Source organism: Delphinus delphis, chromosome 8 (assembly GCF_949987515.2).
Source record: "Delphinus delphis chromosome 8, mDelDel1.2, whole genome shotgun sequence".
NCBI lineage: Eukaryota > Metazoa > Chordata > Mammalia > Artiodactyla > Delphinidae > Delphinus > Delphinus delphis.
This window is the reverse complement of record NC_082690.1, coordinates 46,598,601-46,613,407: the sequence shown is the minus strand read 5'-3', so window position 1 is coordinate 46,613,407 and position 14,807 is coordinate 46,598,601. Positions and strand designations below refer to the sequence as shown.

The following is a 14,807-nucleotide window of genomic DNA, read 5'->3' as shown; positions in this document are numbered from 1 at the left end:
TGTTAAAAAAAAAAGAGATCACCATACTATCAGTGTTTATAATCTTAAGAAATAAACAGAAAATTCCAAAAAAAAAAAATCTATAGTTGTTGATCAAGTTTCAGTTACTAAATTATAGCTGAGTACTAAGGTAAGCTTCTACACCTGAAAACAGGTTAGGTAAATTGATTAGAAAAAGTGGTTTATTCTTTCATGTGGGATTTTAAAAACAAAATAAGAAAAATTTAACTTAAAAAAACTATATAGGGTCTTCCCTGGTGGCGCAGTGGTTGAGAGTCCGCCTGCTGATGCAGAGGACATGGGTTCATGCCCCGGTCCGGGAAGATCCCACATTCCTCAGAGCGGCTGGGCCCGTGAGCCATGGCCGCTGAGCCTGTGCTTCTGGAGCCTGTGCTCCGCAAGGGGAGAGGCCACAACAGTGAGAGGCCCGCGTACCACAAAAAAAAAAAAACAAAAACAAAATAACTATATAAAATGGTATGTGTTTTCTTTATAATGAAGACAACTGTGAAACACAAATTCAAGGCATTTAGATAGGCATTCTTTTTTTTTTAAATTAAACTTTTCAGTTGTATGCACTCCAAATGTATTTGTTTTTAGTACCAATGATAATTACATAATTAGACAAATCAAAATATTGAAGATCCAGCTATTGTCTGTAACTGTTATTTATAATTAAGTTCTTATATCATTCTTTTCATACCTTCAATATGCTTGAAGTTTAAGCATTTTCTTTTTTAAAAAAATTTATTTATTTCGTTGTGCTGGGTCTTAGTTGCAGCATGTGGGCTCCTTAGATGCGGCTCACAGGCTCCTTAGTTGTGGCACATGGGCTCCTTAGTTGCATCAGGCAGCCTCCTTAGTTGTGACATGTGAACTCTTAGTTGTAGCATGCATGTGGGATCTAGTTCCTGACCAGGGATCGAACCTGGGCCCCCTGCATTGGGAGTGCAGAGTCTTAACCACTGTACCACCAGGGAAGTCCCTAAGCATTTTCTGTTTTAAATAATTTTGTTCACATATTATAATAATGTAACTTTTATTTTTGATACTGAATGACTTAGGTGATTGTGATATAATCAATAGAATAGAATATTTTAAGAATCATCAGTGTGCACGACTGTTTTAAATCCAATTTGTCTTTGATTTTGCCAAATTTTTTTTAGCATCTTCAGTTGTGCTTTTGCATGTGCAGGTGGTCACTGAGTTACAACAGTTCAACTTAGGATATTTCAACTTTACGATGGTGTCAAAGCATTGCGTATTTGGTAGAAACCATACTTTGAATTTTGATCTTTTCCTAAGCTAGCAGTGTTCGTTATGATCCTCCCTAGTGATGTTGGACAGCAGCTCCCAGTCAGCCACACAAATCAAAAGGGTGAATGACCAACACTTACTACCATTCTGTACCCATACAACCATTTGGATTTCACTTTCCATATGATATTCAATAAATTATGTGAGATATTCAAAACTTTATTATAAAATGGGCTTTGTGTTAGATGATTTTCCCCAACTGTAGGCTATATAAGTGTTCTGAGTACGTTTAAGGTAGGCTAGGCTAAGCTCAGCTATGATGTTTGGTTTGTTAAGTGTATTAAATACATTTTCTTTTTTTTAAATTTATTTACCTATCTATCTATCTATCTATCTATCTATTTATTTATGGCTGCATTTGGTCTTCATTGCTGCACGCGGGCTTTCTTTAGTTGCGGCGAGCGGGGGCTACTCTTCATTGTGGTGTGTGGGCTTCTCACTGCAGTGGATTCTCTTTGTTTTGGAGCATGGGCTCTAGGCATACGGGCTTCAGTAGCTGCAGCATGCGGCTTAGTCGTTGTGGCTTGCGGGCTCTAGAGCTCAGGCTCAGTAGTTGTGGCGCATGGGCTTAGTTGCGGCGCATGGGCTTAGTTGCTCAGGGCATGTGGGATCTTCCTGGACCAGGGCTCGAACCCGTGTCCCCTGCATTGGCAGGTGGATTCTTAACCACTGAGCCACCAGGGAAGCCCTGCATTTTCGACTTAATGATATTTTCAACTTGGGATGGATTTATTGGGACATAATCTCCATCATAAGTGGAAGAAGATCCATACTACTTTTCTCAAATCAAATACTTTAAGGAGATAGATGATGTAAAATGCAGGACTAAAGAAATTTGAAGCTGAACCCATAAAGTACAAATAAAGTAATTAAGCTCTTAGAAAGCACTACTGATACAGGAAATTGTGTGCCAGAACTTTTAGCCAAGATTATTTTCATTTATTTGACAAACATATATATAACTATGTAGATATCTTTTTTAATGATCAGAGATGGTATATAATTTATCTTTGCATTACTTAAATGATCTGCAGCACAGTGTCTTCTGTATGTTAGGTGCCTGATAAATGATTGTAGAGTGAATAAAGATAGATGCTGTAATATTTAACCAATATGTGAGTTTCCTTCTAACCAATTCAATGAGTAAAAAAAGGACAAAAGAACTCTGACATTGATACTTAACGAGTGTTTCTTTTTTTGTCATTGTAGTCACATAGTTATCCATGTTCATTGGGATCATAGTTTCAGAAAATTCTATCTATATCATTTGTTTCAGTTAGTAACTTTATGCCTTCTAGCAAAACTTTTACAGTAGTATTTTTAGTAAAGTTGACCGAGTCTTATGTTCTCTGACATAGTATTGGTGAAATAGAGATGAATAACTTTTACACTGTTTAATCTGTTCCTAAATGTTCAGATATTGATGTTTTTAATTAAACAAACTACACAAATAATATTTAAATGTATACTTGTAAAAAATTTTAAATGATATATGAATATAGAGAGTAAAAAGTTCTATTCTTCCTTCATGTCTTTTAACCCATCCTACTTCAATAGGTAGCCTGCTAAAACTGTTTGGGGTATATCCTTTTGACCACTTTCTCTAACTTTCTGTACTATATAATAAACAGCATTTTATATTTTATCATTAATAATAATATTTTAGCATTGATGCTTCGTATAGCAATAATGTAATCTTTTATCATTATTGAGATTATATCTATAGAATTGCTTGTTGTATCAATACTTAACAGCATTTCTGTAGTGTATATATCATCTCAGTAGTTCGTTTTGTAATCTTAAAGTTAAAAAAGAAAAGGTTATTTTTTTCTAAAGGGTTATAAAGGCTATTTTCCCCAATTCTACAGTTTTTTTAGATTTAATTACAAAGAAAAATATATGCAAAATATTTTATTGCTAAAATGGAGATACGTGCCTAATTAGATGAATAAGTCCTATCCCCCTGCCCAGCAAAAGGTATTTCAAAGACTTGTATTGTCAGTGAATTGATTGATATTATTTATCAATGCCAATAAAAGTGGAAAGGCTTTAATTTCAAAAAAAAAAAGAAAAAGGTTGTCTTTGAACCTTTGCCAGGAATAAGTTCCATGTCTAAGTTTTATAAAGCAATAAGCAAATGAAATAATATTAGTAGCAGCCAGTAATCTCAAAACAAATTCAGGGTTTTGTTTGTATGTTACTATTTTTTTAAAAAATTCTTGACATCAGTGAGATCATTATCTATGAGTGATTTTAGAATAATTCATTTATTTTCCATTATTATTTCAAATAATAATAGTATCATTAAATACAATTATAGTAAGTGATGAAATTTCAGAATTAGAAATCATTTAATGAGCCAGTTATGGAGGTCATTTACTTCCAGGCTCTTTTTTAGGAGGCTGTGAGATTAAGCCCTTAAATTAAGTGATTTGCACTAGGTTGATAGGGAAGTTATGACTAGTATCTGTTTCATTGTTCATATCAAGAGTCTTTCCATAGCATCATGCACTGCCTTAGAAATATGTAAAAGGAGATTTGTAAAAGTACATTTTTTATATCTATTATATTTACCAAATAAATGAAAACTGACTAAACAAAAACATTTTAGGAGTCAAAATAGTTCTCAGAGTTTTCAGGTTACTAGAAAGCAGCACATTTACATCATCAGATTCTATGTTGGTGCCAAATGGTAGGTTGTTCTTAGAGATTTTATAACTATATGCAATAATAGGAACAGGAATGTCACCTATCGTTAAAAGTCTCATATTTATGATATTTACTTCGGGGAATTTAATGCAGTTTAAATAAAATTTATTCAAAATTCATATTTTGAATGCCTATGAATTTGTTTTTAAACGAAAATGTGCAACAAAATGTTTGATATAGAAACCACATCAAAGAGCCAGAAATTTTTCCAAAAATGGCTTACTAGTGACATCTGCTGGTACAATGTTGTGATAAAGGTGGAAGTATCTCATGGAAATTAAGAATGAGATAAAGAATCTTTTGGGGCAAAATTGTTCATTTTACTATCATTTATATTTCTAATTGAAAAAAAATTATCTTATTGGCTTCTCTCCCACTGGCATTGACCAAGAGTATTATTCTAATAATAATGTTAAACTTCTTTATACTTTCTTGTATATAATATGTAATTCCAACCTGACTCTCTATGATTAGTCGCTTGTCAGCTAAGTTGTTTGATATAATGCTGCAAATTCTTTTTCCTCTTTGTCTCTCCTGGCTTTGTTTTATATCATACATAGCACAGAACATTGCAAATGTAGAGATTCAGTAACTGTGGATTGAGTCATACTAGTTATTTATGTCATTTGCATAGACTGACTTTAATAGGAAAGTTTACGTCTACATGAGTTAAATGCATTATTTTTATGTACACTCAAAAATTAAAATGAGACTTTATATTAGAGAATGGATTTATTAGGAGAAATTATTTTTTTTCTTTTATAGAAAAGATTTTCTGCATTACAGGTTATGATGGAATAAAAAATACTCAGTCCTTGACTATTTTCTTTATTAACACTTAATTCCTAGATGATTGTATCTAGTCCCATAGATTTAAGTACTACTTATAAACGAATCAGACCTCTCCCTTGAACCCACATCTATATAGCCAGCTGCTTCCTTCCTTAATATTTCCATTTATAGCTCACATGCATCTCAAGCTTAACATATCTAAAACAAAACTTTGATTTTTCTCCTCAAACCTGTTTCTTTTGTAGTCTTTCTCACTTCAATAAATGGATATTGTATCCCTCCATTTGCTCAAACCCAAAATATTTTAATAATTTGTAAATTCTCTCTTGTACCCCACATTCAAACTATCAAGAAATTCCACCAGTTCTGCTTTTGAAATACATTCAGAGTCTTACCACTCCCCTCCACCTCTGCCACTGTGATCTAGTCCAGGCACAGTCATTTCTCCTCCTAATACGCCTCTTTGCTTCTAACCTTGCCCTCCTGTAGTCTGTTTTCAAACCAGCAAAGTGATTATCTTAAAATTTAAGACAGATCTTGTCACTTCTCTGCTGAGAACCTTCCCAAGTCCTTATCATGCCTACAGGGCCTACAGGAATTGTAGACCACTGGCTCCCTCCACAGCTATTACTGTGACCTCATTTCCTACCACTGCTTCCCTCCAGCTGCAGTAATGCACTTGCTGTTCTCCTTACATGCCATGCAGATTCCTTATCAAGGGCTTTGTGCTTGCTCTTCCTTCAGACTGAAATGCCCTTCCCTCAATTCAGTAAGGTTTCTGTTCAAATTACCAAATTCCACCTTCTCAGAGAGGCCCTTCCTGACTACACTATGTTAAAAACAAACAAACAAAAGGCCCAACCTGATCACTGTTTCTCCCCTCGTCCTGCTTTGCTTTTTTCCATAGCAGTTATCACCATATGACATACTTACTTTTTTTTTAATCCTATCTCTCCCCCTTCTAGAATGTCAGTGGTATCAAGCAGAGATTCTATATTGTCCACTGTTACATCCTTAGAACCTAAACCAGTGCTTGCACATAGTAGGCACTCCGTCAATATTTGTTGAATAAATCAGCGAGCCTTAATACATGAATGGAGAATGTGATTTGATTTACATTATAATAACGGAATCCATCAAATAGTGAGGCACCTTTTAATGGGCTCTGTTTTGTATAAATCTTTATGTTTATATCATACTTTTTACATTTAACGCAGATTACAATAGTGTTTCATAGTTAGATTAGGGCTCAGACAATACTTTCGGTGTCAAAATGCAGGGCAGTATTACTATTTTAAAGTTTCTTTTTCTGGGAATAATTACTTTTTTGTCCTTTTGACATAGACATCTGACCCTCAATTACATTAACAGACCTTATACACATGAATGGAAAGAAGAATAGCCCCTTTTGAATCCATGCTAAGACTTTATCAATATGAAGTGCTTCCCACAGGGTTCTGCTGAAAGAACCAAACTTCCATCATAATGAAATTGCAGATTCATTTGTAGATGCCCTTTTATATTTGAAAGCTACTTTTTGATGTTTGGTCTGCAGTTAGATTTATTGTTTAAGGTCACAAATATGCAATCATGACCAGACCAAGTTGTCAGAATCCTTTATCTATTCAGCATTGCACAAAGACAAATGGCTATCTTTTAACAATAACATACCAGAGCCAAAATTTGTTCCCAGTTGTACATAATCTTTTAATCAATCTGCTTTCTGTTTTCTAGTCAATAGACTCCCAGCCTAACCCCTCACCACCCCACCTATCTAGAAATTACTCAGTTATGGGTTTTAAATTACTGAGAAACACTTTCTTCAGATGGAAACAGATAACTTTAAGAATTTTAATGCTATAATTTTCCCATACACGCTTTAACTTTAACATATGAATTATTTTGCCTTTGTCCTCATTCTATACAGAGTAGATAATTATATAGTATGTTAGCTAAATTCTCTGGTTACATTCTCACTGTTAACATGACCACAAAGTAGATTATGTTGCTTAATTGAATTCTTAAGTGCTTTAAAACATCTCAGTGCACATGGATTAAGTTTTTCCCTGAGATTCTATATGTCCTCCAATAAAAATATATATTTAAAAATTTTTAGATAGATTTCTTATATTTTTGTTCATTTCCTTTGTGACCTTTCATATAAAAGGCATACAGAAAGAATTGTCCAGTTAGATTTAAGGCTATACTTTTTGTCTGAGAATATCCAGTGTCTAATATTAACATATGTTAGAGCATCATTATATCACCAATCTTTATAGTTTCTCCAAGGAATTTTGACACTAGCTACCCAAAGATTCTCTAGTAACTTGATCACACCTATAGAGCAGACCATTAAGACCAGGATAGTAACGCCCCCATTTTAAAATCTTGTTTAAATACTTTTTGCAGGTGTGAGAATCCCCCCCTACCCCAGTTGCCATGTAGTTTGAGTCTTCCCCAGTTAAAAGGAATACACTGTTTTAGGAGGAGGTATAAGAGAAAACCATAACTTTTAAGTCAGATGAAGTCATTTTTTTGTTTTTCCTGAATTCTGACTACTATTTATTTTGTGACCTCAGGGAAGTTATCACATCTGGGGGGCCTCTGCACAGCTGTGGAGTAGAGAAACACCTATTCATAAGAGTTGTGGTATAATTGAATGAGACGACACATATAAAGGGCCCAAAACAATGCCCAGCAATAGTAAGCACTCAATAATATTTGGAATCTTCTCTCTGTGCTCTCCTCCTCCACCCCCTATTCCTCTTGCTACATTATCTGTTCTGATTGGGTTTACTCAGAAGTTAAAATTGTTAACTAAACTTAAAGCCTTTTTGTGCCTGCCAACTCTACATTGCTCTGCATCCACTGAATTAATAAATAGGGAGAAGTCAGGACCTTGAATTGACCTGTACATAATACCCAGCAGGTGTATGTGGTCTTTCTCTTCGCAACAAATTGCTCCCCCAGGGATTGGCTAGAATGAAGAACACTCCGCTCCCAGCCTTCATTTTAAGTCCACATGGATCCCTTAGAAGATTTACTTTAAATCTCTCTTCAACCTGCAAATCTGAGAATTGAGCCTTAAATTATGTTAATACGACATGGGAAGGCATTATCATTTTAATCATTTTGTGTAAGATGGCTTGTTCATTGTTTGTTGTTTGTTTGACCATTTGTACTGCTCAGATCATCGTCCTAAAAGAGTTTCACCTTTAAAAGAAAATCATTTTCAGGAAAAAATTTAATAGCTATTTAATACTACTACTTTATATCTCAAAACAAGTTATTTTATCATTGTAAATTTCTATTGTTTTAGGTGCAAAGATGGTTTGAAAGGATTTACATTCTCTGCACTTAGGTAAGTTGCATATTTTATTTATCTTTATGTTAAGAGAATTTACAAGTTTTTTTTAAAAAGTAATATCATCGTACATAATTGTAATAAATATTTATTGACTCCACTATTTAAGTTGCAAGCAATTTTAAAAGTCACAAAAGTGGCTTTGTGGACATTTCATTAACAGAGTAATTTGTTAATTTTCCCCCTAAAAATCAGTCAGTCAGCCACTATTTGGGGGGCCTGTTATGTGCCTTACAGTATGGGGTATTAAAGAAGATTACAAGAACTCTCTGTTTATGGAGCTTGGAAAGACAAAGCTACACATGAACAATTACTGGAAAATGAAGCCCTTAATTGTGTGGTACCAGATTACGGGCTTTGTTAGGGCAGGACTCGTGCATTGTCCAACACATTTTGTATTATAGGCTTCACTAGAGTCACTGGAGTCTTCTTTTCACCTCGTAGCCCATCTCTTATCACAGTAATTGGCACGTGGTCGATACTGTAGAGATGTTGGTTAGCATTAGTGTTGAATTTTATATTTCACCAAACATTTTCACATACATTAGGAAATTAAACTTTCTCTGTTATTGAATAGAGTATTTTTGGTTGTGGAAATTCTTTGGTAACGATAACTAAATCATAACACACAGCAGTAATTTCTTCATGTCATATTTTTCATTAAAAGATCATGAAACTTATTAGAAAATAGCTTTTTGTTGTTGTTGCATTCACAGATTAAGTGAATTAAGTTTCACTTAAATCAAGTTTAATTAATTAAACTTAATTAAATTAATTAAAGTTGAATTAATTAAATTAAGTGAATTAAGTTTCACTGAAATTAAGTTTCAACTTAAACTGAAAGTTGGTGACAAAATCAAAAGTTGGTTTTCCTAAAGAGAAAAACTCTGCCATTGTTCCTGCATCTTTCCTTAGACTCCCAGAGTCCTTGCCAAAACTCAGAATGTGTCAGATATTTGCATATGTTTTCTTCAAATCCACTTATAATGAAGAGCTGACTTGGACTCTTTGCACTTAACATTTTCTCTGTGTTACAGGAAAATATTCTGGAAAAATAGTTATTCACTCTTGCTAGTTCTGTAAGATAATAGTGGAAGTTAGGGGAATAGAAAGAGTCAAGGAGAGAACCACGGGAGAAGAGCCAGTGCAGGAATCTGAAGGTAGACTAAGGCTGATTCATCGTAGTTTAAAACATAGTTAATAATGTACAAAGTTTGGTGACTAAGACCCCAGGCCTTAGAGTTAAACAGTTCTGGGTTCAAATAATTGCTGATATTTTTGACTGTGGACAAGATGCCTTTTCATGTTAACTGTCATGGAAAGTATGGTACCTACTTCATAGTGTTTTGCTATGAGGGTTAAATGATTTAATCTTTGTCCAAGGCTCAGTGCTGTGCCTGTCATGTAGTAAATGCTCAGAAAATGCTCGCTATTACGATATTCCTTTGCTAGGTATTAATTAAATATTTATTATGTGCCCGACATAATAAATAACTAAATATTTATTATGTGCCAGGCACTGGGATATAATAACAAAGAAGGTATCTATAGTCTCACAGATCCCACAGTTTAGTGGGGCAGGGAAACTACTAAAAAGGTGCTTCCAGTACTGGGGGATCACTGGGCTGTGAGAGCACAGAGGAAGGATGGCTCACTCACTCCAGCTTGGGGCAGGGGCAGCTTCTCCAAGGAAGTGAGCTCTAATCCGAATGGTAGGTCCTGGCCAAAATAGCAACACTTTCCTTTCAGTGTTAGGAAAGGTATGAGAGATACTGTATCTGTTCTAGCATAGTTTTACCTTGTTTATAAAGAGCACCATTCACACCCACGATTAGGAACCAAATTCTTTTGGACCAGCAGTTACCAAGGAGGCACAGCTGCCATCTGGTGACAAACAATCTCATTGCACGCCCCTTACAATTTGGTAAACTAGATGTTTTATCAAGTTTGTCCTAATGAGATGGGTTGCAATTGTTGATAGTAACAATTTTTCTCTCTTTTACGAGTATTTAAATTTGCCAGAGTTCCCATGTTCTAGAATTTTAGTGTAGTGTTATTGGTCTCCTGTTTTATCTATGTTTTGTGATATTTTCTGAAGGTTCAGCAGGCAGAATTGGCTAAGGAAAGCTTAGTTATTCTTTATAAGAGCAGTGACTCTTCTAGTGAAGGTGAAAACAGCAAAAATGAAAACTCTGATAAAGGATACTGATTGAGTGATATCTAATGGTTGGTAATGTTTTCTTTGTATTGTCTTTGGAAAAATATAGTCCAGTTTTGACGATAGAGGAATGGTGTCTTCTCCTGGATATTAGATTTTTCCAAAGAGAAGTAAGTAGATTAGAATAACATCAAATTTAAGATTTTCTAATAATGTGGGGAAGACACACAGACTCTTAACCACTTTCTGATTCTCATTCTTTAGTTCCCTCTATTTCTCATGTGCATATAGATGACCACCTACTGTACTGCAGCTGTTTTATGACTCAAAGTGACGTTAGATATAAATTTAGAGTAAAAAAATGAGAAATGCATTCAGTTGTAACTGTTAGTCCATTTTAGAGAAAATAATAGCAATTTTGTCATTAACTAGTAGATCCAAGTTAATAGTTCATCTGCCTTTTTGTTTGAAAAAACTTTTAAGTTGTGTAATACCTTAAAAAAGCGGTGACCTAAGTTAAAAGGGTGTTTCATCAAAGAGCTATGCTGTATTTGATTTTAAGATGCCTGCACTGTTAAATAAACAGCTATTAACATTTTCCGAGTATTCAGATTTCAAAAGCCTATTTTTTAAAGGATGACTAGTTTTATATAAATTGTGGAAAATATTATTTCAAATGATAAGGTACTGTCCACAGTGTATTTGTATATAAACAAAATCAGTTTATTTTCTCACTGATTTGCTTTTTTTAAGGGGAAAAATGCCTCTCATTGTGCTCTTTTCTTTAGGTTCATTGTTGGGAAGGAAGAAATTCCCACACATTCTTATTCACCAGAGGCGGCATATGCACAAGTGGAACAAAAGACTGAGAAACATGAGGAAAAACCAAGAGGAACGAATATAATTGCTCTAGTCAGGAAGCTTGTGGATTCAGTGTGAGTTCTTTATCTTGATATTTTAGCACATTTTGTCACCATTTTATATAACATTTGTACCATGCCAAGGTATTTTTGTTTTCTTTTCAGGTAATATATATATATTTTTTTTTTACCAGAAACTGCATAGAGTTTTATAAAAAGGCACACGATGGCAAGTGAATGTTGTTTATTATTTCTAGCAGGACTATAGACCATTATCTGCCTTTAAAATAGTTTTACATGAAATCGAAATACTTTTCTATTTCAAACTAAGCAGAGTTGCAGGGGGCTAGAATAGGGAACTTCAGGAAACAGATTAATATGTGCTAATCGAATGTTTCAAGTGTGGAAAGGAGAAAGAAAAATTCCAAGAGAGATTTAAGAAGATATAGATACAATAAGGAGCAAAGTTTAAGTGAAGGATATTTTGCAAGAGTGGAAATTTTTAGGGCTTTGGAAATAAAATAAGACATCTTTATTTGTATGTTATACAAAGAAGTCTATTTCATACAGATAAGTCTTCATTTGCATTTCAAATATTTAAGATATTTAAGAAAATAAATTTAAAGTTTTAAAATTAGAATACAAGCCAATAAAAATAATCTTGTTGTGCTATTTTAGAGAGTGTAGAGTAAGGAGGCAGTATAGAAAGTTAGGGGATCAACTACAGGAAGCTGACGCCGTTTAAGAAATCTGAAGACCTGTGTTTGACTCATTTTGCCCCTCCTGGCTTTGGGACTTTGAACAAGTGATTTAACCACTCTACATCCCAAAGTCCTCATCAGTTAACTTTATTAAGGAGTGTTGCGTGCATTAAATGAAATAACATAGGAGTTTGCTTCACTTACACGAGCACAGAGTAGGTACTCAAAACTTTTACTGAATTTAAAGACTTTGTCTCTTCTTCTGTACACCACAGAAGAAGGTAAAAGGAAAGAAAGGGGTGGTAGACGGCAGTAATAATTGTGGTAGGGGATCCCGTTAATGGGAATCATGTCAACAAGAATCATAGGGGAATGCAGAGAATGTGTGACGGGGGTGAATGAAGCCTTGGGTATCAGAGCTGATCGGGCCATGGCAGAACTTGTCAGAGTAGCCTCAGTGGGTCCATTGGTGTGAAAGCAGGTGCAGGATAATATAGAAGCAGAGCAGATGACATAGGAGACTGGCAGTCCAGTACTTGGGAAGCCATTTTAATGAAAGACTAGGAAAGATTAAATGACAGTGTAGTTGATAACAGAATTTAACTTCACTGGCAAAGAGAGTTTAATAATTTCTGTGTTAGTTCTGGTAGCCATGGCTGAGAGATGTCTTTGAAGAGGACACTTAGAAGTATGAAGAGTGATGATTTACATAAGGCAGTCCTTCTCTGATTCACCCCTTTTCAGGCCCCTAGCTTTAATCACTCAACAACTTCGCATGACCAGATATGTCATATCATTCTAACGACATAAGGAATGAACTATTGCTGTCACCCTTGACTAGGAAAGGCTGCCTGTATACTCCAGCTGCAGTGCAGCATTGAATTTCGGAGGTCTTTATAATCAATTTGCAAATGGAGTTAGAGAGCTAGGATATCACTCTGCAAGTTATTATCATAAACAAGAAAGAGTTAATGTGTTCCAACCATGAAGATCATTAATTAATTGTATTCTGAAAGAGTTATAAAGACTGCTTATTTTGGAACTGAACTCTTCAAAGAGAAAGGGGGAGAGTTAAACCCATATTAGATATTCTACTTACTTTTTTACGCCTGGAGTGAATAAATAGTCCTGGAGTAGACATACCAAATAACTAAAATAAGTGTGTCTTGAATAGTAGTCCTCCCAGCAGAAATGTTTATTAAACACTGGAAGACTAAGTTGTTTACGGTTAAATCACAACCTACTTTTGAATTCCTGCATGTTCTATTTCTATATTTATTTTAAAAACTGAATTTTAAATTCTAATACTATATCATGTTTCTTTCCCAGATGTTTTCTCTCAAATATAATTAAGTTTAAATTCCTGTAACCTGAGCACATTCTCATTATGATTTTTGCTCAAGTACTGACGTCATGGATGATTTATGACCATTATACGCTACAATAAACAATTTAAAGCTTCCAAAAGATTTGGCAGAGTATAGAGATAACATATACATATTTTTCATATTTAGTCACAAATATTTACCAATATGGCTTTTCTGTTCCACATTCAAGTATTTTGACTGCAGTCACGTATTTTATACAGTGTGTCAAATGGTGAGCAGCAAAGGGAAAAAAAATCTGTTAGCTTTGCTTCTGTATGTCCTAAGAAATCAAAAGACGCACACATTTAGAAATGACTTGATAATGTTTTCTCCTTTTTTGGTTAGAGAGTTTTAAGCAGATTAACACACACACACCCACACGCACGCACGCATACACACACATTTTAATTATATTAGTTTTTTTGGTTTAATTTCAGATGTAAGCATGGACCAAGGCATAGATGTTGCAAACACTATGAGGATAATTGCATCTCTTATTGCGTTAAAGTAAGTATATAAAATCTACTTTAATAACCACAGGGAATATGTATAGAAAAAACTTATTTATTAAAACATAATTTCAAAGTAAGTGGAAAAGTTGACAATCATTGCTATCATTCTTTGCATTTGACTTGAAGAATAAGACACTTGTGAGAAATAGATAACAATTTAGCTTTTAGTATTCACTTACCAGATCCTTTGTTAAATAATTTTTACATTAGCTTACTTAATAGATGTAAAACTTGCAAAGTAGAAGGTGAAGCAACAACAACAAAAAAGAGAAAAAGTCAAATTAAAATTAAAATTTGTACTTTGCAATGTATCCTCATTAGAATACATCTTAGAACAAGGCCCCTGGACTGTGCTGTGTGCTGGGGGATCAGCAGTCACTCACATACACTGCACAATCTGGGACAGTGGCATTTGGTTTTGGACTTGTAAAGCTGTTACATTTTTTAAGGCATGACGGTAACTGGAGCATGTCCACAGTTGTTCTACATTAAGAAAGTTAGTTATGCCCACTGACATAAATTCCCCACTCCCTAATATATTAGTGTACCAGGGCTGTGCTCTCTCCCCATCCCCCATCCCATGCCTGCCACTGCCCCCCATCCCCCATCCCACCAACTCTGAGAAGGAAGTTAATTTTCATTGCAGTTAGTCTGTCACAGGTGGCACCATCTGCTACAAGTTCTTTAGTTTTGGATGGTGCTCTAACAATCCTGATGCTTTAGAAATTTATGTTCTTTCTTACAACATCTGATCCCCACTTTACTGATGATGAGAAGAACAGAGTTGTACAGCACCCCAAAAGACAGCCTCCTGACCGTCCTTCTAGAAAGGGAGGGACTGTATCACATTAGTGCCTATGAATGTGAATGCCTGTGGCCGAGTGTTGTTGGTGGCGCACCCAGGCCAACACTTACCTTTAAAGTACTCAAAGACAGAACCAGGGGTAAAAGCAGTAGAGTATTTTTTCAGTTGTGAAGTAGTTTCTGACACACTCTTTCCAAATCTGATTTCCTGCCCCATTTTTAA

At 34.8% G+C, this 14,807-nt stretch overlaps 1 protein-coding gene across 1 annotated transcript in view; it reads left to right on the top strand.

Moving 5' to 3' along the window:
• The window catches only part of TMEM135 (transmembrane protein 135), a 256,148-nt gene that overhangs the window by 216,676 nt on the left and 24,665 nt on the right, over positions 1-14,807 (top strand). The window contains exons 7-9 of the mRNA XM_060018130.1: positions 8,138-8,179; positions 11,129-11,275; positions 13,706-13,775. Coding sequence (XP_059874113.1) covers positions 8,138-8,179; positions 11,129-11,275; positions 13,706-13,775 — 259 coding nt within the window. The remainder of the gene's footprint in view (positions 1-8,137; positions 8,180-11,128; positions 11,276-13,705; positions 13,776-14,807) is intronic.